Raw genomic sequence first — 25082 nt, forward strand, 5'->3', positions numbered from 1 at the left:
ATATATATACCCCATAAAGTGGACGGGAGGATGACCGCCGCCGTAGCTCAGTTGGTAGAGCATCGGACGCGTTATTCGAAGGTCGCAGGTTCGGTCCCTGCCGGCGGCAAGTTATCTTCTCGTCCACTTTACTTTCTTCACACTTTATCCTAATTACAACCAATAACATCCCCTATACTTTCTTTGGCATTATTGTCTGTAAGTTCTCATTAATATTGTGTCTAACTAACAAAGGAGCCCTTAAAAGTAATCGTCTTTCCTATATGCATAAGTAAGAAAGTCAAACTCGTCACTTAACATCAACACGTGCGCATAAGTAAGGAAGTCAAACTTGTCACTTTACATTACACGTGCCAAGCAGATAAGCAAACTCCTCGTCGGTTAAGGATATCGGTGCATGGCTAACGCATGCGTCTCCCATTCTTCGAATGCGAATTGCCTCGATCACTTCACGAGTCAGTTTGCAATTGTGTCTAGAAAGCACTTCCGCATCTGCATCTACAAACGCAGGAGAGCAGCCACTCGTGTAGCAGTGCGATGCAAGATGCGATGCGTCAGGCTTTTTCAAAGACCGATTATGCTCCTGTAAGCGAACGTTAATACATCTGCCGCTTTGTCCCTCGTGCGATTTACCGCAAGTCTCACGGCAAGATTATCCGCAAGGACAGCGCTCGCCCTGTTTGACGTCTTTGTCTTTTAGCACTGCATCGGTGATGCACGGGTGCCAAGCGTTTGCCAACCTAGGCGAAACTTGGCGTTTGGGTGCCTCAATGCGCACCAGCCTATCCTGCTGACGGGGCGGCATGCGCGCGCATCGGCCGACACGACAAAATAGCACGGACGCAATGGGTATGTCTCCAGGCTTGCTTGTTATTTTATCGGCAAATAATAATAGAATCCGCGACTAAATGCACCAAAATAGAAGTTCTAAAAAGATGAATAGAAGTTCTAAAGTAGCTATAAAGTAGCCATGGAGCCAACGTGACATTTTTGTCGCTAGAAGGGGTCGTATAGTAAGTAGCCAATTTGGCGTATAGTAGTCGCCAACGGCAGCTCTGATGAACACGTAAAATAGCGCAAGAGGAAACACAGCCAAGTACACATAAAACTAGCGCTGACAGCCAACTGCTTCTGTTTATTGTCAAAACACACTAATATACTTTGAAAGGGGGTACAACACGGGGAAGGGGGAAATTGTCGACACTTCTAGCGGCGCATGCGTCGAGTGTTTAGTCAAAAAAGATTAGTTGCAGAGATAGTTACATTCCTTGTCAGTTAGATTTATCGTACAAGAGAGTTGCTTGTTGGGCAAGTTGGTACATGGTTACACTCGAAGAAAGCCACTAAAACGTCGAAATAGGGAAAAAACTGAGAGGCAGAAGCAGTGACACAGGGGTTCTGACTCCGAGTTTTTTTTCGTATTTCTACGTTTTAGTGGCTTTCTTCGAGAGATTTATCGCTAACACATCTTGCAGCTTTGTCGGGAACGCTTCGAAAACTTCGTGCAACCTGATTCTTGTAAGTGCACGCGAAAAAGCGTTAGGCATCCACACAGTGGAAAGCTAAATTTCTTGTCTTCAGGTTGTTTGCGTGCTCGCGTAGGCGGTCGTTGAGGCCCCTCTGCCGGATATAGGAACTGTCACACGAGGTCGTACACAGCTTCACTCCTGCATGAGGCACAGTTCGTGGCGCGCCTCTTGGCTGTATTGTTCTCGTTCACCTTTCTGCACAGGGAGCTCAGCTTGTTGGGGGCCGAAAAAACAACCTGCCCGCCCTGCGGCCTTTTTGGTACGATGGGAGACACAATGCACGTAAGGTATGACCGCCATCTTGGACTTTTGAAGGCTCGGCCGGACGCGATCTCTCGCACACCGAACTTCAAGCATTAGAGCACCCGTCAAGGAGGACAGCGGACCGTCAGGGTAGCCGCCGTCCCTCAGCCGCTCAGTTCGAGACACGTAGCCGCTTGCGACCAGGTGGTAGCAGTATCGGACGAGGGCATTTCTCAAGGCACCACAGGCTTCACAATCTTCGAGTGGTTCGATAAATGTGCCAGAATAAGCTTCTGCGAGCATGGTGAATAGGACCAGCAGGTATAGCGTCGGCTGAAGTCGATTTCCACGTCAAGAAAGCGTATTTTGCCAAAACAGGTAGCTGAGGTAGCAGTAAAAGGTAGCATGAGAGGACGAAAGATTTCATTTCGTTTAATTCAATAAAAAAACCTTCCGCTTACTAGTTGAGAAAGCAAGCGCACGGTTTGCCGACACCTATGCAGACGGTTCACACACAAGGTTTCGGCAAACAGTCTCGCCGAAAGTCCCTACGTAAAGCCATCGCGTAGAGTTCGTTGGTATTCACTCAGCAAATCGATTTTGGCAATGTTCGCTGTTTCTTCAGTGATTGAAGGAGAGAGAGAGAGGGGAAAACGTTTATTAGGTGGCCAGTAAGTAAATGTGCGAGGGTCCCTTATTCCAGGAACCCTCTGGCCTGGACCGCCTGCCGGGCCCGCGCGACGAGTTGGCGCTGGTCGACCAGGTCCGGCTTGGAGATCGCAGCCTCCCACGCTTCACATACAAGCAGCAGCAACAGATTGAAAGAGCGCAGTCAGCGGTGTGCATACATGCGCTGCTCGCTAAACCTTTACTCAGGAAAGTGGCCTGTATACGCGTAGCTATAATACGTCACACGATGCCCGTGTAAATTGAGTAGCGAGACCTTTAACAAGATATGTTCACTCACTTTACGATCCTCATAAACTAACAGATATGCATATCATCTATAATCTACCTGCGTTACAGACGCAGTGTACAGTGGCGCCCAGTATGTGTTGCAACACGGTGCCAGTGGTTGAAGGGGCCCCAAGCCGTAACACCGTGAAACGTGAAATTGGTTTTGGAAATAGCGGAAACCGAAACGGTGTTTACGTCACTGATTGATTTCTATGTCGACGCCACCGTGCAACGTTGACGCCGCTTTGACCACGGGCAGCATGTTGACCGTTCTATTGGGCGCAACTGTACAGCCTCCAGCATTTTTAATAATATCGCGCGAGCGTCAACCGCACGCAGCATCAGCGCCTTACAACGGCGATAATCTGCGAGACTGGCAGCAGTACGCGCAGGCGCACGAAGCAGCGCTAGCGCAAGCGTCGTCTGCCACGCTGTTCCTTTCAGGACGATGCACGCCCTACCACAATGACTGTATTAGTCTCATCAGATAAAAAAAAAGGAAAACAAAAGCGGTGTGAACAAAACCATGCGCACAACTTAAACCGTGATCTACCGATTCATGTTCTCTTGATCTTTCCTGTGATTGCAAAGAAACTGCTCAAAGTTGATGCGCAGGGAAATTTGAATAAAAAAAAAGTAATACACAAGAACGATGAGTGCTAGTATTGGCAGCAGCGCATGCTGTTGAACGCAAACGTGGAAATAAAAAAAAGCAAAACGTTCGTGACGTTTCTATCTGCGATTGTGCGCACTCCGGGCGCCTTTAACAAAGAAAGGGAGTGTTTCATCCTGAAAGGAACAGCGTGGCAGACGACGCTTGCGCTAGCGCTGCTTCGTGAGCCTGCGCGTACTGTTGCCGGTCTCGCAGATTATCGCCGTTGTAAGGCGCTGATGCTGCGTGCGGTCGACGCTCGCGCGATATTATTAAAAATGCTGGAGGCTGTACATCCTAGCACCAACGCATCATGTTCGTATCGTGTTTGCAGCACCTACAGGCACGCAGGAATCAGTTTGCAGTTTGTGACGGCACTTGGAGACAGGACGTAACGACACTAATTTTCTTAAGTTGAAGTTAAAGTAAACAGGGCGCAGAATATCTTCAACTGTGCGAAGGATACTCTACACAAACCACTCGATAAACTGAGGTCTAGTGCGTATGTTTCAGTCAGTAAAGAGGCGGGTTGTTCTCTAGCCGTCTGCTCACCTGGACTGTTCGCAAAGTCGCGGAGGCAACAAGGGGGCCAAGTTGATTTGACTTTCAAATGAAGCAACAGCGTAGTCCAATTTCACCACGCATTTTCGAGTTTCCTCGCGCGGTACAATGCTTTCCCTCGGCGCTGTGTCGGCGCAATCATAGAGTAAACTGGCTCTCCGGTGAATTTAGAACAGGGATAAAGGTGCGCTCTCGAGAGCGCATTCAATTGCGGACGAACCAAGCGCGCGGGGTCACTTTGTTCCGAGGAGTTTCTGCGCGTTTTGCAAATTCGTCCATTCGAAGCTTCGGCGACTGCGCATGCCACGGACGACTCTCATCGGTTTGCTTGCGGTGAAAGCTGCTCGAAACTTTCGCGGTTCAAATGACCAAGCCGCCGAACGATGCCGCATTGCGATGACACGAGAGTTTTACTCGGAATGGGGTAAGGCCTCGAGCAAACAATGGCCCAGCAAGTGATGCGTTCCCTGCGCTGTCCCTGCCTCCCGTTTCACTAGGCGTCTGCTTGCGGCTGGCATTCGGTTCGATTCCTGCGCATTTTTTCACGCTGAAAGCAGGATACTGAGGCAGCGACAAAACGAGTAGCTGCTTCGAATGAAGAACTTTGCAGGCGCGACATTGCTCGCCTGCGTGTATATGCCTGAGCAGGAGAATAGGGACGGAACATTATGGTTAAAGCAGCGCAAACAACACAGACGAGGAAAGAAACACACCAAGCGCTTACTCGCAACAGAAAAGTTTATTAGAACATACATAAAAAGAAGGTGAACTCCAACGAACTGCGCAATCTGCGTCAGCTCTCCTTCAGTGGCGCTATCGCGAAGGGAACTCAGTATCTTGGAGGAGGGGTAGATATATTTTTGGTCGATTGGGATTTTGAAGGCATTTTTTGAAGATATGTTGTCATTATTGTGTGCTATATTTTCTACCGCTGCAAGATGTGAGGTTTGTTTAATCAACCTTTTTTTTTGTTTTTTGCTGCCTTTTTGAAAGTTTGCAAGTTTTCTACGTGACGGCAACGGCGCAGTTCGTTTGAGTTCACCTTATTTTTATATATCTTCTAATAAACTTTTCAGTGGCGACTAAGCGCTTGGTGTGTCTCTTGCTTTGTCCGTGTTGTTAGCTGCATTAATCACAACGGAAGCATACCGACTAGCCCATCTGTCGGCTTTGCTAGGGAGGGAACGAGTCGCTGAGAGCGAAACTGGGCAAGGAAGATAAAAAAAGCAGGAGTACGAATAAATAAGTAGATGCTGTGTTCAGAACATGTTCACCAATTCTGCACGTTGAATAAAAAGGACGCTACTTAAACTTCAGCAAACGCGGGGAAGTAATGTCGAGTGGTTTAATAATAATATCGATACCCCGCACCTCCACCAAAATATAATGAGAACACTGGGCTACAAGCGGTGGTTGCGTCGTAACAGTAGCAGCAGGAACTGGACGGGCGCGGGCAGCGTTGCAGCAAAACACGGGCTAGGCAGCTCCAGCTCGTGCCTCGCGCAGGGCTGGCGATGTGGCTGCAGCGCTGGACATTCCTCTTCACTACAGGTTTAACGTTCCAAAACCACGATATTATTATGAGAGACGCCGTAGTGGAGGCCTCCGGAAATTTCGTCCACCTGGGGTTCTTTAACGTGCACCTAAATCTAAGTACACAGGCCTCAAACATTTTCGCCCCCATCGAAAATGCGTCCGCCGTGGCCGGGATTCGATCCTGCGACCTTCGGGTCAGCAGTCGAGCGCCATAACTACTAGACCACAGTGGCGGGGCTGTCGAGGGGTTTACGCTACTGTGGAACATAATGCCCGTCGTCTTAAGAATTACTGAGTTTGCCGCAAGTACAATTTGCCTTAGTTTCACTCTACATGTAGGCGATACATTCGAACGCTCTGCGCTGTTTGCGATGCTCGTCTCAGTCACGCGAAATTCATGCATTATGACGTCACGTTTAGCACGAAAGTGAGCATACCGATAAACGAAGATAATTTGGGAGCGACTCCACTCTGTGAAGGTTGACGACCAGCGAAGCACACGTCACAGAGGTGACACAAAATTTCGAATCGCAACTAAATACGAAATGTCTGTCCAAAAGGTCCCTTCTCAATTCTGGCTCCTTTAAAGTTTGCCATTTGAGCAGCACGTGCCGCGACATGCGTCGTCTTGTCTGGCTTGCCGCTTGGCGTATCGCTCACGACCTTCATTATTTAGTGGTCAGTGCTCGCCCAATTCCTGTATGCTGTATGTAGCTTTTTCGTGTCGAAATACGGGTACATCAGTGTGCAAAGCACAGCACGATCTTACGGAATCAACGCACAACGGAACCGTTTATTATCACGCAGTCGCATCTGTAACCTGCTGGCGCGGTAAATCGAACCCTCACTTCTCAAACGAGACCTTCATAGGATGCAAAAATTCACCGACGATTATGATACTGCCTAACGCGAATTCTGAGCGCAGCTGCGTGCTGGGGCAAGGCCGCAAGGTATCGACTACGCCCTAAATCATAATTTTTGTGAAGTAGGACAGCACCCACTGCGTCGTTATTCGTCTTTCTGCGGATAATCGAGGTACCCGCTACACATCTGTAAGGTATTATGTACACTTTGTTGATGCATGACGAATCATGGCTGAGGACTTTGCAGTGGGTGGGAAGCATTGAACCGCACACTCGTTGCGCAATTGGCATTTTGTGATGGCTGCTTGTTATTTGACTCCTCTGCCACGATGTATTACGTACACATATTAACGCGATTCCTCGCCCAAGATGACGCCTGTAGAGGGTCTTTTTGCAAATGAGTCTCAAGCACCAGCGTGGATCTGCAATAAGCGCTCAAGCGTTACTAAGAAAACACTCGACAGCTAACAAAGTGCATTACAGCAGCGAGAGTTCACATGTGTTATAAAGGAAAGGTGGTGAGGCCGCGAACCTCACCAAGATGGAGTACCAGTCCGGTCTAATATCTAGCGCGTGATTATTGTCGCTATGTGCTTGTTAATTTGTTTCGTTTTATTTGTGCCCTGTAATGTGCATTCTAATAATCATTTTAATAAATGCCATGGAAGAAAAAAAAACAGCGTGGCTCTGTGGAAGAATACTCGACTGCAACGCAGAGGGCCCGGGTTCGAATGCCATTCGATCCTGGCTATTTTTTTGTCTCGTTTTATTTTTGATGTCTATCGGTTGCTTGATCATGTCTGTCTGTTACGCCACCGACGGCAACGGCGGCAGCGACGCCGTTCAACGCAGGAACGGGCGCCTAAGAGCTGCGCTCTAAAATATATGCCGGACACATATATTAACAAGTCGATTTCACATTTTGTTCTTTCGAAATGATCAAGAACATCTTAACGGTAGGATAACGCTTTCGAATATTAGCTGAAGTAGTTTACTGCACAGGGCGTACTTAAGCTACAACTTAATTTGCAAGCGCGTCAGCAATAGCGTGCCCAATATTTCCAACTAATTTTACGTGGTACTTTTTAGTATTCTCCCAGGAACGAGAAAACATTGCACGTGTTTTGACAAATCCAGTCGAAGCCCCTGAAGAAAGTAGAAAAGGCTTCAATAAACCCGCGCCATGCCCGCATGTTACCCATTACATGGTTACAGACTTTAAGGTTATAGTAGGTTTGATAAGAAGTCTATAGTGCTTAAGCGATGCAAACGAGAAATAACTTTTGTTGGGCTAGTTGGTCAGACATACTGGCTTAACAGGCGCTTAAAAGCTGAGATGAAGACACCTGCATCCAAACGCAGCGCCCATCCTGTTTCCTTAGTACCTGTACCAAGAATGAACGAGAGGGGTGATCCTTGCGGTATTGTCTGCGTCACTTAAAGGAGTACTGACACGAATTGTAAATATTCTCAGCTGGTCGCTCTATATAGAGAACACAGGTGTCGAAAGCCCTAAGAAGAGCATCGTGGTGCCTAGGAATGCATCGAATGTATATTTAATACCGCTACCTTAAAAAAAAAAAAAAAAAACTTTCGGTTTCGATATCGAGGGGACGGCTCCTCAGTGACGTGTCATCACAATGTTACGTCACATGAAGACAGCAACTCGCGACTTACTAGCGGCAGATCCGTCATCTGCTCGTGGTGCACGTAAACAACGATCGTGAATTGTCGCTAATCGTGCTTTTTTGGCAATGACGTCTCACCGGAAGCTGGGTCGCTCACTCTTCCGGAATTACTCGTACTAAACGAGAAATGATGTTCGCACCTAAGTCACCACGCATGCGCAACACCAGAAGCACCCGCCTAGCTCCGTGAGAAACGCCCGACAAGAGATTGGAAGGAACAAAACGCAATAAAAGACGGGCACGAAGAAGGGTCTTCAACTGCGCTCTGTTCCTTCCAATGTTTCACCAACACGCCCAAGCACTAAACCCGACAAGAGTTAAAACGGCGCCGACGCGTTCCTCCAAGCGTCTGTAGACTCACTGTATTCCTTGGGATCAGCCAAGTCACTATCGAACACGATGAACGCGGTGTTTCGGGCAAATACAGGGGACTGTGTATAGTGCCACCGCGAACACGAACGCAGGGCCTCATCGCCGTAGAATTAACTCAATCTGCCCGCGGCACGATTCCTTGAATCCCTCTTCAGCACGCGACGTCTTCAGTGCATCTATATTACTCTAGTACAGTATAAGTGCATCCATTGATCGGTTCTGGTGACGCCGAGTCATTTGCGGATAATTGGTCTCTCAGCTATATTTTTTTTTATTTTGTGTTGGCCCTTTCTTTACCGTCAAATCGCTATTGCACACATGCACGGCAACTCGTAAGCACTCATAGGTACAGTACTCACGCCATGCCCGTAGCCGGGATAGTCAAGGCGCCCGGCAAGTGGCCTCCCCCCCCCCCCCCCTTCGAAAAAAATTCCTGGCTACGGGCCTGACTCACGCATTTAAACCCACCATCAATATTTTTAGTATAATGACTGGCGTGCGCAATTGCTCGATATAACTACGTCATGTAGCGACGAATCTGGTCTCTAAAGATAGTGTTGGCTCTCATCAACGCGTTTGAGTCGAAATTACGCCAGACTGTGGAAACGAAAGTATGTGCGTTACTTAGCCCTAAATCCTCCTGTTTAAATCCGTGAGTACTCTACATGCAGGTTTGAATACCTTGACCTATAATGCTGACTTTAAAATAGCGCACCACCTAGACACCGCACAATCTTGAAGATCAGAATAACAGAGAGCTGGGCTATAGTTGGTAAGTATTCATTCTAAAAGACAGGGCGTGCAAACACGGACACAAGTAAAGAGTCAAGAGACACCATAAACGCCGACTAACAACTGAATAGATGCACAACAGCGGAAAAGAAAGAAGGCACGAAAAATTATCTGCACATGCCCATGCAATAGGCGAACCTATCAATCCGACACCCGTGCGGGTCTATGCGTGAAAGATAAGGCCTTTGATTTCTTCTTTATGCAAGTCAATCGACAGTTGACTCACGCATGCTCTACCGCTATTCTCGATATGCCATACCTCAATCATTAGACACGTTTCTTCATTCCTGTGCCGGTACAGAATTGCGAACCCATCGAATTTTGGCATGCACCTACACTCTCGGCAATGTAAAGAAAGATCGAAAGGTGAGCCACTGGTTAGCGGCCTCTTATGTTCCAATAATCTCTGGTTAACACAGCGACCCGTCTGTCCTATACGTATTGAAGCGGCCGCAGCTAAAAGGAACCTCATACGCCACACCTGTGCGGCAATCAATGAATTTGTTGGTGTGCCTTACGAAACAAATGCCGGTCCGCTTCTTCTGTATTCTTTGCTCATTCTTTCTCAGCGGCACAAATCTTACCTAGCTCAGCGGCAGCCGTAAAAACAACATTAACCCCGTATCTACTTGCCCCTTGTTTTTAGCCAGTGAGATGAACGTAAGCATAGGAAGCGAATGTAAGCGATGGGAAAGAAAACGTGTCGTAGGTGTTCCTTACATTCGTTTAGGATCTCACAGGCTAAAGAAAACGGGAAGTATACAGGGCGCTAATGTTGTTTAACGTGCACCTGTACCACTACCGCGTCCCTCATAATCACATCGTGTATTTGGGATGTAAAACCTCGACAATTAATATCTCATGCTTAGGCTAAGACATTTTTGCACTTACTGTTGATAACAATGTAACGTTTAATCCTGAAGTGAGATAGTGAAGGAAAGGTTTTAGAGCGCTCGGCTTGTTCACTACATGGGCATAGAAAATATACAGTTCGATAGGTCCCTCCTTCTATCACATTGTTCGCTTTCGTGCATCAGTGAAAAGTGTGCGCAACGGAAAAGAAAACGCGCCGTTACGCGCACTTTTGACGACCGCATGGGCGAGAGAAGCGCACAGTGTTGCTTGGCACGCGACGGCCAAATCTCACCGAGGCGATTCGCAGGGGAAATCAACCGAGAGTTTCTTTCCTTTTTTTACTTTTCTTGCCTCTTCGTGATACATGGCATCCTTCTAGAAGGCCACGAACCAATTTATATAGCGTGACTCCTGGCTTTCGGCTTCAGTCGTCGAACCCGGTGAGATACAGTCGAAGAACGACTACCGCCTGGTCTTATGTTTTACTGGGAAACCTGCGGACGCGCGCAGTAAGGGTCTACCTGAGAAAACCCCGTTCTTACTCGAGCCTTTCCTTTTTTTCTTGTTACTACTGTCCACAGAAGTTTGATTAGCTTTGAGTTGCCCGCTATGCTTCCTGCACCTAAAACTTCTGTGCGCCCAGATATCTCGTTTCGTCTTGGTGCTTTCAATAATGAGATTTCTTCCCAACTTAAGACGGTTGCGTCTTGCGGTCGGGTAGCTCCTTCGATAAGATTACCGTTATAGGTGGAAAAGGTGGTGTCGGAGAAGAACAAAACAAGCTTCAACTTTTGGCAGAAGTAATCTCACTAGCGGTGATTTCAGTTTAAAATTCACGTTTGTCGTAGAACATATATGAAACAAAGTATGTTTTTAAAAAATGATTTGACGTTTACGACAGGATTCCTACACGTCTAGTGTATTTTCATAACTAACCTTCTCGTCATTACAGGAAAAAAAAAAGAACATCTTAGTTCGAAATGAATTTCACGGGTCCAGGAGGCGTACGAGATGCTTAGTTGCCCTCAGCCAAGGTCTCGATTAAGTGTTAACCTGATCCGCACGATCTTTTCGAGTTGGATGAATTTGCTACTGATCCGTCTTAAATTGACGTCAAAGATATGGAAATCGAATATGCCGGTTTTAAACATAATCATCATTCTCAATGCGTCCACTGCAGGACGAGGGCCTCTCGATGATCTCCAGTTTATTCTATCCACACGTGCGAGCTGATTCCATTTTATCCCTGAGGACATCTAAATTTCGTGGCTCCATCTGCGTTCCTCGACTGCGTTTCCCATCCCTCGGTAGCCATTCCGTACTGTCCGTCGGTTGTATGCCCTACGTGGCTGCAGCCCAGGTCCATTTCTTTCGCTCGATGTCAACGGGGACATCCGCTGCCCCTGTTCGTTCCCTGACCCATTCTGCCGTCTTCCGATCCCTTAGTGCTACTGCTAACGTCGAAGCTCCTGAAGATACTCATCTCGACTTTGTTCGACAACAGCAAGAGTTCTAATTTCAGTTGGTTAGCACATGCTAAAATGAGTGAACGGTGTTGCTTCTTATAGCTGGTCAACCACAACCGCAATATTTTATTGTCGTCTCGTGTCCACGCCTGGCTGGAATCCGGAAAGAAAGAGGCTGATTGTGAGCAAAGTTGCACGGCGAAAAGTCAACTAACCACCAATCCTTCCTATTGACAACATTCCTGCTAAAACTTCTAGCGGCTGTGAATGTCGGACACACCTCTGACCATACAGCGTCTGGTTATAATAGGTAGAATGTTACCTGAGCGCAGCATCAATTGATTATATTTTCGAGCTTGACAGTTAATTGCGGTATTGCGCCAACCACGTTTTCCTTATTTTATATTTTATACTTGAAATGCTTTTGGCTCCTGTTGTCGGCGGCCATCAAGCGACCTTCAGCCAAATACCAGCGCCGTTATCCGAGTACTTGAAACGAGACATCCTGGCACTCCGAGAACATACGGGCACTCACACGAGAAAAAAACGTTGCCGTATACATCCGGGGATGTCGACAATAGTTCAAAACAGCGCGGTTTTTGGCACGGACACTTTCTACGGGACTTCACTACTTACGTTAGTTAGTGGCCAAACAAGTGAAAAAAAAAAAGAATAATAAGGCAGCTTCGTACTAGCGGTGCCAAGCCTGAAGGTATTTCGACAGGCACCAGTCGCTTACTGAAGCAATACGTCAAGTGCCGCGTGTAGCACGTCGTAGAAGCAGTCGTTGCAGTCAATAAAGCAGGCTCCGTAGAAGAAGGGGCGGAAAAGCAGTCAAGACCCACTATAGAAGAAATGTAGCTTAGTAAAACATGCTGTTGGGCTAGGTGGTTCATGCCGAGGTAAGCACGCAACCCAAGGCGAAGACCTCGGGTTGCGTCCTTACCTCAGCATGAGGAGCCCAACAACATGTTTACCACCACTAATGTTTACCACCACCACCACCACCAACACCATGTTGTTTCGCTGACCGGAACGTCAGCAGAGCTGGGCGGCCTTCCTCGTTTCTCTTTCATCTCTTTCGCTCTCTCTCTCTCTCTCTCTCTCTCTCTCTCTCTCTATATATATATATATATATATATATATATATATATATATATATATATATATATACATATATATATATATATATATATATATATATATATATATATATATATATATATATATATATATATATATATATATATAATCTCTCTCTCTGCTCGTTCTCTCGCCCTTCCGAGTTCGTAATGTCTCTTCACAATATCGGTCAAGTCTCGTACTCTCACGGTTCATCTGCGATTTCCAATAGTAGCGTTCCAAAAACAGATAATAGCTGCGTTCCAGGTACACAGCACCGTGCACTTGCTTTTCATCCTTTCGCGCTGAGGCCGAATAAAGCTCAGTAAGCTTTCAGGTCTCCGTCGCGTCGTGGCCGCAAGGCAAAAGTTTCTACCACAGGAAGCAATGGCGTGCATACGGGCCAGTGCACAGTGTGGTGTGGTGTGCCGTTGCGAACACGGACTACTACACCCATTTTAAGAGCGTGGCGTTTGCCATCTCCAACCAGTCTGCTTTGCCGGTAGCAGTTTTGTGCTTACCTATATACTCACGATTACGGGAGAGCCAGCCTTTTTTTTTTAAACATCAACATTTCCTTTGGTAAGTTTCATCATTGCTCTTAAGAAAGTAAAATGTAGCCGCAAGAAATACGCGCTGTCCTCCTCTCTCCACCGGATTACGCATTCACTCAATCAATCGGTCCGTCCTTTTGTCCGTCTCGCTGCCAAATTTTGGAACCTTTGCAAGTTCCTGATTAACAGTCAGCGAGGTTTACAACAGAACAACTCGTGAGACGTCCCATTAGTCACTCTTTGTGCTGGCTGGGTTGTAAGCGATGAATACGTATGGCTCTTACTCGTATATCACCGCTTGACTTACATAGCTCCTTTCTTTGTGTTGCGACAATCACAGTTAGCAAGCGCGTGCGGGGCGAGTGCGCCGACCCTTTTCACCGAACCGGCGCGATAAAGATGGTTATTAATAGCGTCAGCGAGGCCCCCATTGTTCCCTAGACCGGTCACGAGACGAGGCCAGCTTTGCACTCGCCCCTTTTGTCTTTCCCCTTTGAACTCGCGCATCTTTGTCAACGACCTAGAAGTAAAATGCGGCGGTGGCTTTTCTTCAAACTTTGTTCAAAATTTCATGTTTCGTTACGGCTGAAGCATCTCGGCGACAGCGTTGGGCAGCAAACATTCTTTTCTGTTATGTTGCTCCTTATTTACACGTTCCCCGTGGCAGCGTGAGCCAAGCGAGTAGCACTGGCCGTTAGCTACGCAGTGCTCCGTCAAGGTGTATTTCTTACGCTCTAAACTTTGCTTTGTTTCTATGACATTCGAGATAAAAATTATCATGAGATATTCCACGACAGTTTTCTTTTTTCATAACTCCAGATGGAATGGATGATGCATTAATGTCCACAATTTATCGGGAACGTTGCAGTTTTGTTGTAGAAAATATACGTGAAAAAAAATCTGGCAGATCCCTCGCATTGTGGGAATCGCTTTCATGCGAAGTAGTCAATGAGTAGCCGCGTATGCCGCATTCTTCGGTTTGAGCCAAACATTACGAGGTGTATCGACGTCTTTGTGTCAGTCGAATAGTTGTGGGCGTATCGTGGGCTCACAGGCACGCCGAGCACACTGGCATGTAAATCGTATCTCATGGTCTGAGCGAAGTCGGCACTCACGTTACAGAGGGGCGTCGTGTTTATCGCGAGGAAGTGCACGCTGCGGTGCGATGATGTGCATGTGAGAAGTAGCTGTCGTAGGCGTATTTTCGGAACGCCTGGCTACAGTTTCCTACAGCAATCTTAACCATCTACACGCCTGCTTTTAGTACCTCGTGCATCAGCATCCTTCTCCTTCCCTCTTCCCCCCCCCCTTCCTTTCTTTCATAAGCTATGTATTTGTGCACGCACAATAAAAGCATTGTTGGCAGTCAGCGCCCGTCCTCGTTTGCTGTTTCTTCTGTCCATGTTTAAATCAGCGCTGTGTTTTTAAGATCGATCCGTACCAACGAGCTCGCACCCAAACTCTTCTAGACCAGCTTGGCTACAGCTTGCGGAGTCACAGTTGTGCATATGTAATGTTTATTGCATTGATATTGCCACGCACGCTTCTTTTTGTACTTTTGTGTGATTTTTATTCTTTGCTTCCATCGGTATACTTCACCCATCGACATGCCACCGACGGCGGCACCACATTTTCTGCGACACGGGCTCTTTCACACTGTTGCGCTAACATTTGCAAACCCTGGATTGATATAAACCGCGAATCATCTGTGGCGCATACTCGACTAACGCGCGCCGCGATATGCGGGTATGTGCGACACGTGACTGGTGAAGAGGATTTCATGGCGTACGCAACAGGGAAGTCACCTTGTTCATGTCATGACCTACGAATAGCGTTCGTCATGCACTCGCGTTCTCCTGTGCCATTTTACAGCGAAAGCTGTTATGAGATCACAAGGGCCGTTTTTGGCACCGTAGTTGTCCGCCGCCGCCGCTGCTGGTGTCCGTAACCACTATCGCTCGAAATAAGAAAAAAAAACGAAATAAGAAAGAAATTTCAGGATGGAACGAGGTTCGAACCTGGGCCCTCTGCGTGGATGCCCAGTATTCTACCTCAAAGCCATGCCGGTGCTTGGAGCTGCTTTGCAAAAAGACCCTGTACAGGCTTTATGTCGGGAAGGAACCACATTATTATATGTAATTAGCGTGGTAGAAGAGTAAAATAACAACCAAGTGTCGCACAACGCGAATGCTGTAACCAGGCGTCACACAATGCGAATTGCGCAACGAGTGGGTTGTTGAATGCTTCCAACCTATTACAAAGGGCTCTGCCATAATTCTTCGTCGTCATCAGCCACAGCATCAGCAAAGTGCACATAATGCCATACAGGTGTTTAGCAGATACCACGGGTCCCCAAGAATGACGAAAAATGACATAGTGGCTGCTTCCCTACTTCAAAAAATTATGATTTATAGCGCAGTGTGTTCCTCGCAAGTGCACTTCTATTGGTTGCCAAGGAAGAAGGCTCCCATGATCCATTTCCTCAGCGTCTCGATAAAGTTAATTCCCTCTTTCTCTCTTCTTTCTCACGTTAACGTATGTTATAAAGCGTGGTAGGAGAGTTAAATAACGACCGGGCGTCACACAATGCGAATTACGTTACTAGTGGGTCCTTTGAACCTTCCAGCCCATTACAAAAGGCTCAGCCATAATTCTTCATCGTCATCAGCCGTCACATCAAGAAAGTGCACATAATGCCTTACAGATGGTACCTCGCTTCTCCGCAGAATGACGAATAATGTCGGGGTGGGTGCTTCCCTACTTCATGAAAGTTATTATTTGTGGCGTAGTAGGTACGTTGCTAGTGTACTTGTATTAGTAGCCGCAGGAGAGTTTATAACGGGCTTTGGAAATGCCGCTCTTCCAGCTTTCGCTGTGACTGTGCTGCGCTTTCCGCGCAGGCCTGGCGTTTTTTTTTTTTAGTATACCATGTTGAGGAGTACACCACGAAAGCGCCAAGCCGTAGGTGGCTAGACAGACAGACAGACAGACAGACAGACAGACAGACAGACAGACAGACAGACAGACAGACAGATAGATAGATAGATAGATAGATAGATAGATAGATAGATAGATAGATAGATAGATAGATAGATAGATAGATAGATAGATAGATAGATAGATAGACAGACAGACAGACAGACAGACAGACAGACAGACAGACAGACAGATAGATAGATAGATAGATAGATAGATAGATAGATAGATAGATAGATAGATAGATAGATAGATAGATAGATAGATAGATAGATAGATAGATAGACAGACAGACAGACAGACAGACAGACAGACAGACAGACAGACAGACAGACAGATAGATAGATAGATAGATAGATAGATAGATAGATAGATAGATAGATAGATAGATAGATAGATAGATAGATAGATAGATAGATAGATAGATAGATAGATAGATAGATAGATAGATAGATAATCTTCAAAATTGGCTAGCGCGAAAAACGACAAGGACTAAGAAGGAACACTGAAGTACAGGACAGGCGCTTAAGTTAAGATAGATAGATAGATAGATAGATAGATAGATAGATAGATAGATAGATAGATAGATAGATAGATAGATAGATAGATAGATAGATAGATAGATAGATAGATAGATAGATAGATAGATAGATAGATAGATAGATAGATAGATAGATAGATAGAAAAAGGAGAAGCCAGTCTGCGTGAGCGTGCTCTTTCCTGCTACCCTGCACTGCGGTTCCCGTGTACGGTATGGGCACATTGCAACCGTTTTATTTTCGCAGTTACAGCGTTCACAACCATTATACTGGAAATCTCCGCATGCACCGACATCTCTCAAGAAGCAACTATATTTTTGCGAGAACCGCCGAATGAAAGGCGCACTTTCTGGTGATCAACGCACACAGCGCCACTCCTCCTTCTCCCGTGTGAAAGAAACAATGTTCTAAAAACCACGACACTTTCACTCCCTAAACGTGAAAGAGTTATCAAAGTACCGAGCTTACATTTCGCAATTTCAGCGTGCTGAGAAATTCTCAGGCACCCTTTTCGTACATCCCAATACACCACGTCATTTCCTAATGCCAGATGAGCGGCCCAGTGAAATTTGAACATCACTTTTTCCAATGTGAAGTAGATACGTGGGCTGTCCCGAAGCAGCGGTGCTTTCAAAAGGGAGGAGAGAAATTGGTTGTGACATTCTTTTTGTCCTGAAGCATTCCTTTGTGTAACCCGAATCAATTTCTCTAGAAGGCCCTGACTTTAGCAATGAGATGTGTGGAAAGTACTGAGTGCTGAAGTTAGGTGGCAGCTTACGCCCGAGCGCCAAATGTAATATTTCGCGATTGTGTGTTGTCAACTCCACGACAGTATACGCACTACACTCGGGCAAACAAGCGCCCGAGCATACACACTTCAAGATATACCGCCTAAGGATAACTTGTTGGGCGAGTTGGTGTTTGCTAGGCACATCGCGGTAGCGCAGAAGTGAAAGGAAACAGAGCAGCGCGTATCTTTCCCCTCTTCTGTTTGCTTTCACTTTCGGATTTTGCGCTACTACGATATATGCTGTACAGCCGCACATAGTAAGACCACCGAGCTCCCGAATCTATCGCATTAGCTGAGCATTGTCCAGAAAAGAGGATGAGAGGCGTGAATTGTGCGTGACACGCCCCTTCTGATAGAATACGGCTGCGTTCTTGGCGCACTGCAAGTTGCAGACAGAAACCGTTTGGTGCGATGTCTCCAAAGTGCACGTATATACAGTGCGGGGTTAGCAGACACGCTAATGAGGGGCCCCTTGTTTGTTTCGACGTTGCACCTTCAATGGGCGTATATATATATATATATATATATATATATATATATATATATATATATATATATATATATATATATATATATATATATATATATATATATATATATATATATATATATATATATATATATACCCTTGGCGTGATTGTGAGTTGGTTCTCATTAAGGTACATGCTTGTATATGCCATTTTTAAACTTGTTGTAACGTGACAAAAGACATGCACACACAGGAAAAGCTAACTTGCAACAATGGGTTTATTTCCCTTTTCCAGCTCTACTTATGCCGCCCAACATGAGATGGCAAGTATGCATTTCATTGTACAAGAGCGAGAGAAAAAGGCGCTTTTCAACCTGAATTTATCATGATGAATGAAAATTACCAACTCACCCAACAGTCTATTCTTCTGAATTTATCCCCTAAACAAAGAATTCACCTGGTGTAAAGATAACGCATCTCTCTGACAAAAGACAGATATTACGGCAGAGAAGCTGAGAGGCCGGCCTGAGCCAACGTTCTGACAAGAAAATCGATGAAGCATTCGTCACCAAGCGCGGCTATGCCTCAGTCACCTTCGCTTTCCAAGCAGCTTCATCGCGTGGATTGAAGCCCTTTTTCTTTCTTATCATATTTTCTGTTTTCCACAAGCGTCTGCTTTCAAGGCCCCATCTCGCGAGCATAGATCACCATTCACTCCGCAGATATTTCTAGTTGCCTAGAGTTTCCTGAATATCCTCTCTTGGTTCAATGTTTAACACAATGCGTACTTAGCCACAGATACAAACTTGCTTTACGGCAAATCCTATTTAAAGGGTCACTAAAGGGGAAACCGATTTAGTAAATTTCATTTTCACAACACCGAGAACACCGCTATTACCGCGAGAAGAGTTTTGGTAAGCAAGAAAACGCACAAAAAGAAAATGCGGGCCCCACTTTCAAGTTCCCGCACCAAACGCCATGACGTAATAAATTTTGACGGTGTCTGCTAGGTAATACGTAGTTCGTAATCAGTAAAAATGAAATACGTTGTCCTCTGAGGGGCCATAGACTTAAAATACCATGTTTCAGGAACCTTCATTGAGCGAATGTCGCCAAGGTACGAAAAATACACATTGTAATCCGTGACGTCACGTACAGAGATTTCGGCGCGAAATTTAAAAATGAAACATTCACGTCGATTTTCTCCGCTATTAATAAACATATGACAAAATTAACGACATTAGAGCTCCCGGACTAAAATTTATCGATCTAAACAGATTCATTGTTTCACTTAATGTCCCTTTAACAATACACCCGCAGCGCTTATGAAGTGACCACTCAGAAAAGGTGACGAATATAATATTTAGTCAACTGCAGCGAGAGTACAACAATTAATTTTCCACGATGACCCCTTGCTTGGCGCTTCGTTCCTCTCGAGCTTCTTGATTAGGAGCGAAGAGTTGTTGACGTCGTCCTTCTATAAGTATGCCCTCGATAGTGTTCACGTCCGTCGAATTGCCTGCGACAGTGGTCGTCTCCGGCTGCAATTCACAAGGGAAAATCGTCAGCGAACGCAGATGCGATGAAGAAAGTGGCTAGTCGGTTGCGCAAGCCACAGCACCCGTGCATTACAAGGTGCAACGCAGTGAACAACTAGTTGATCACTCGGTACCTTTGCAAACTTACAAGAGATGACGTCTTCGTACTCTTCAAAGGGAGACACTCATTTAACGAATCAATTTCGCTACGCTCTGCTGTTGCAGTTTACTGAACTTACGTACAGAAAAAACCAGCTCCACGTCGCGAAAGCCGTCGAACAGCGAAGCGACTTGAAGTCTCTTCTTTCGTTTTGCCCGTAAGTCCGTTACCCGTTTACGTCGTTGTTTCTTCATTGAAGCTACGTCAGGTCGTTAGTTCCAGTCGACGGCTCTGGTCCGCGTGGGTTACCCTAGATCTCTTTCTGCCAAGTCTTTTACTGTCGCCCTTAGTCCGCCTTCTGCCATTGCAGACGCAACAGCTCCCCTCTCAATCCGCTCTTTGAATCGCTCGCCTTACGTAAGCTTGGTGACGTGACCCCCTTTCCTCCTAGAATCGGACCTCCTTTCCACTCTGGTCACGTGACCGAACGATGTCAACGGCGCAGGGTTCGCATAAACAGCTTCGCTGCAAAAAGCGAAGTCACAGGGAGAGAGTAGCGGCACCACTACTGTACTGAACAGGCAACAGCTGATAACGGGAGATCATTTCTGAGAAATCGAGCGCGAGGCTGCTCATATACACGTGCCGTCGTGTTCAGCAGCGCAAAATTCCGGCCGACAAGGCACCACTACGGGCGCCACAGCGCCGGGGCAAATCTGTCATTTCTACGGGTCAGTAATTAAATGTAGTGCACTTACAAGGGCAAATTTATTGTCCAGTTGTTCATGTTTAGATGTGCGCTGGTGTATCCCGCCATGACTAATAGACAAACCGAAACAAGGGGCAACAGCCGCACGAGGTACAATTAATCGCCAGGTTCCTGTCGGTTTCACAATGCGCAAGGAATATCGAGGAATATCGGGATCAATGTGAGCGCAAAATTTGTGAAGAGCACATATTCCACAAAAGGGCAGCAGCTTGCGTTAGCTCGCCATCAGTAGCACTTTTTGACAAGGAGACAGTGATAAACGCGAAGGGGCACGGCGTTAGGTTGCTGGACTCTAGTGACACCGCGTCACGTGACTCCCGGATGTGACGGAAGTTTCGCTGCTGCGCTCTTCTTAGGGTGCGGAATCGCACTTCGATGTGAGTTGCCATGTCGCACCGTCACCATTTCTTTAGGCGGTCACTGTCCCACATGACTGATTCCTCGGTAAGGAGATTCTCCTCCCGATAATCGTGCCACTCACCGTGGGATAGAAGAAGTTCGTCTCAGCGCCGCCGCCCTTGTCCGCCACTTCCACGAAGACGACGATGGTGAAGAGCAGCACCAGCGACGCAAACAAGATGCCGGGCAGGTTGCGTCGAAAGCATGTCTTCTCGGCCGGAAGAGCGTCGGGAGTCAAAATCTCCGTCTTGTCCAGGAAGCTGGGTGCTTCCTTCAAGTACCTGCGCCCAGTGGTACACCGAGATGCAACGCCCGGGTATTGACCAAGACAATTTATTATGCATAAGTATATACAAAATATGCACCACATATGAATGTAATGAAGACCCCAATTGGTCGCCAAAAAAGAAAACGTAAAGCAGGGACTTTCATGCTCCTCGGACAGTAGCGAGACATACTATAGGCCGTAGAAAAACACACGTGCGTAAAAAAACAAACAAAAAAGAAACCAAAGAAAAAGCCGTGTGGACAGCGTACACTGCAATCTGCCACAATGAAGTTATTCTAGGATGTGCGTCGCAGATGACACAACATAGTCTTATTTCATTGGAGTACCTTTGGCAGCGCCGTTATCAGTCGCACACGAAGCCAACACCATATGTGTTTGCGAAGGCGAAATAAAAAAAAAATGAACTGGTTTAATTCCGAGGGCAGTATTGTATTTGGAAAATGAAATTGAGTTGAAGAATTGACTTGAGTAATCATTGAGTCGAGGCAGGAAAGGTAGATTTCAAGCCAAAGGGAGGGTGTAGAATAATGCACAAAAGGAATAGGTAGGTGGAACAGTGCGTAAATTAGCGTACTGAGTGCCTCTAATGACAGTGGCAACCATTGTATGTAGTAAAAGGCGTACCTCTGGAGGCCGTGTTCGTAGGCGCTCTTCTCTGGTCCGGCAACCTCGAGCTCCACCAAGGCGTCGACCGGGGGTTGAGCCTCGTCCTTGACAGACTTGCTCCTGTGGTGCCTCTTGGACGACCGCTTCTTGACATCCTTGCTGGCTTTCTTCGACGCGCTGCTCATTGCTCTTCCTCTTCCTTCGCCTCGGGAGAAAGCCAGCCAGGCTTGCTTGCTTGTGCCTTGTGTCTTGGCTCCTACCCACTACGGGCACTGAGCATGAAACTGGCGGTTAATATGAAGGAGGAGGAGGAATAAACTTTATTAAGAACCAACAAGTGCCTTGGCCTAGGCCTCCCACGTGGGGACGTCGAGGTCTTGCCTCTTCGCCGCCTCGCGGGCTTGCTGGATGGCCCATAGCTAATCGTCGAGGTGGAAGCTGGGCAGGGCCGCGCACCATCTCGACGAGAGGGTCTCGGTATTAACATTCTGGTACTGGACGTGGCATTCCCACAGCATGTGAGGGAGCAATGCTACGTGTGTCTTGCATATCTTACAAATGTTCGTAGTGTATATGTCGGGGTAAATCTTGTGATATCGGGAAAGTGACGGGTAGGAGTTTGTTTGTAGCAGGCGTAAGGTAGAGTGGCCTGAGCTCGGCATAACTTGTGGTTAGGTGGAGGGAAGAGTCTTCGAGAAAGGTAAAATGACTTCGTAGGGTCGTTGTAACTGGTGAGACGATCGCAGTCAACGCCCTCATCTATGCGGCCTCCGGCACGGTTGACAAGACCTCGTGCAGCGGAGTGGGCTACATCGTTGAGGTTGGTGAGATGCGGGTGGACGTCGCCTGCGTGCGCTAGGAAAAGTTTTTTAATTAAGACAAAGGATGAGGAATAAATCGGTCGCCTAGGGCATGAACAAAGATTGAAGAATGACCAGCTTACATAGTCATAAGGATGAGCTAATACAACCAACTAGTGGGATGGATAATGAAGTACCAAATGAGAATAATATTAACAAGTAATTATTCTTGCGTCACCAAGAAGATCGCATATGGCTAAGCAGTCGTTCAGTCGCCCACTGAAGACGCCCCAAAGAAAAGAATATTTTGAGGCTGAAATGATCGCATTTCTTTCTTTCTTTAATTTGCTGTATCCTTTGTCCCAAATTTATTTCGGGGAAATCGACCCTGTATACATCTGCATTTTCAGATATTTACCATCTTTTAGATATACAGTCGAACCCCGCAATAACGAAACTGGCGGGAAAAAGGAAAATTTCGTCATTGCGAGAACTTCGTTATCGCGAAATAACACAATACGAGTAAGGAAATGACCAGAAAACGAAAGTGTATTACCAAAAGCTTGGCTTGGTCGGCCTTTACCATGCAGCAAACGCATACATCTTTCTTCGATGCGCATTAAGTGGTCCATCGCGACGTCATTATCGTGCGTTGCTAAGAACGTCCGAATCGTGTCGAACGCGTCAAACACATTTGGTGGGTTGGTAGGCTTCTCCGCGTGGCGTGCTCACTGGTCCTCAGTATCATCGTTTTAGCGCACGCTGTTCAAGATGGCATCGCCGTTCAACACTTCATGCACTATCACTTTTTTCGCTGCAGTAGCTGTCCACCACGCGGTTCGAACTGCGACACGCGACACTTCGTGAAAGCAGCACCACGCGAACTGCGCACACTACACGATGAATCGCTGTAGGTACGCAAAGCGTAGTCACGTGCCGGTAACAAGCCTATGGCGTTGCGGCAGCACATAAAAGAAAGGTATAAATTAAACAACATGGCGGCAACGCCCTTATTGCGTACGTGCCGTCATCATGCTCTTCTTCATCACCATCATCCAACTCGGACGCAGTGTTCACGGTCAGAACAAAAAATATGGTGTGTCATAAGCGATCGGTCATAATCTGAAAGTTTAACATCCTTTCATGCCTGTAGGCACAGTTTCGTTGGACGTTAAGAAATACACGCGCATAAAATTTTAAACAGCCTAATTGGGAAATCGCAGCAAGGACGTGGCCTGCTGAAACATACATACAGTGAAGCTCCCGGACATCTTTATGACTTTCATCTAATGCTCGAATACGCAAGCCGAGACTTGCCTCTCTTATGCTCACGTTCTATGACGGGGTACGGTGTACACGATGTCGATGATCATTTCCCATCGAAATTCTTTGAGGGATTTCCTTAGGTAGGCTATAATCATCATCATCATCATCATTCGTTTACCCTTAAGGGCCCCTCATGGGGCATTACATAAGGGGGGGGGGTAACAATAGGTAACCACGGGTCACAAGGTTACATGACATAAATACTGTTGGAAAAACAAGAAAAAAAATACAGTAAGGGGGGGAAAAGCAAGAAAAACAATAAAACATAACATGAAAATGGGAAGGCAGGTATAAACGCGCAAAGAACAGGGCTACTACTCGGCCTCCTGACAGTGGTGCTGTAACAATAAATCTTTAAATTTCACACAGTTTACCTCACTAACAATACCGTCAGGAAGTACATTCCAATCCGATATGGCAGTCGGTAGAAATGATTTGTTGAAGGCGTTAGTTGAACCATGAATGCGTTGAACACTGTGACAATTAAACAGACGTCGTGATGATCTCATGGGCGGCAGGATTAGGCTCTCGCGTAAATGAGGAAAGTTATAATACAGCTTATGGAAAAGGCAAAGACTTGCTATTTTGCGACGGGATGCCCAAGGGGTTAGACCAATCGAATTTTTGATGTTAGCGACGCTCCATCTAGAATAATATTTGGAACTTATAAAACGAGCAGCTCGATTTTGTATTGCCTCCAACGCCTCGATTAGGTACTCTTGATGGGGGTTCCAGATAGGGGATGTGTATTCAAGTTTGGTGCGTATAAAAGTTTCGTATGCCATTAGTTTAACTGTGGGCGAAGCAAATGTGAGTGATCGTCTGATGAAACCTAGTGATCTAGAAACGCTTGCAGAAAGTGACGTGATGTGCTTAGACCAATTTAGATTATCTGTTATTTCTACACCGAGATACCTATAAGATTCCACCTGTTGTAGAGCGGTATTGTTTATCGTGTATGGGAAGTGTAGGTGAGATTTCTTACGGGACACGTGCATAAACTTACATTTTGATACGTTTAACTGCATGAGCCAGGTCGAGCACCAGTTTTGAATTAAGGTTAAGTCATCCTGCAGCAATTTCTGATCGTTAATAGTAGAGATACGTCGGTAGAGAACGCAATCATCCGCGAACAAACGAATTGTTGATGAAATTTGAGCAGGAAGATCATTGATGAAGATTAGGAATAGAAGCGGGCCAAGGACAGAGCCCTGTGGGACTCCGGAGATAACGTTAGTGGCGGCAGATAGATGGCCTTCGATGACGGTGTACTGGGAGCGATCAGTTAAAA

The 25082-nt window shown here is 46.4% G+C and overlaps 1 protein-coding gene across 1 annotated transcript; it reads right to left on the bottom strand.

Annotated features, from left to right (window-relative positions):
• Positions 1-19265: 19265 nt before the first annotated feature.
• LOC119402587 (uncharacterized) lies at positions 19266-21876 on the bottom strand. Its single transcript, XM_037669725.2, has 3 exons — positions 21684-21876; positions 20853-21051; positions 19266-19505 (listed from the first exon to the last, which is right to left on the bottom strand). Exons 1-3 carry the CDS (start codon positions 21848-21850, stop codon positions 19356-19358), a joined length of 516 nt encoding a protein of 171 aa, XP_037525653.1. The 5' UTR covers positions 21851-21876; the 3' UTR covers positions 19266-19355.
• Between the last annotated feature and the right edge of the window lie 3206 nt (positions 21877-25082).

This window comes from Rhipicephalus sanguineus, chromosome 8 (assembly GCF_013339695.2).
Source record: "Rhipicephalus sanguineus isolate Rsan-2018 chromosome 8, BIME_Rsan_1.4, whole genome shotgun sequence".
NCBI lineage: Eukaryota > Metazoa > Arthropoda > Arachnida > Ixodida > Ixodidae > Rhipicephalus > Rhipicephalus sanguineus.

What these genes read in the sequence shown, in the direction of transcription:
- LOC119402587 (XM_037669725.2), bottom strand. Translation starts at nt 21,850, where the DNA reads ATGAGCAGCGCGTCGAAGAAAGCCAGCAAGGATGTCAAGAAGCGGTCG. An exon ending in TACGAACACGGCCTCCAGAG is followed by an intron (nt 21,052 to 21,683) that starts GTACGCCTTTTA and finishes CACTGGGCGCAG; the next exon opens with GTACTTGAAGGAAGCACCCA. An exon ending in CGAACTTCTTCTATCCCACG is followed by an intron (nt 19,506 to 20,852) that starts GTGAGTGGCACG and finishes TGTGAATTGCAG; the next exon opens with CCGGAGACGACCACTGTCGC.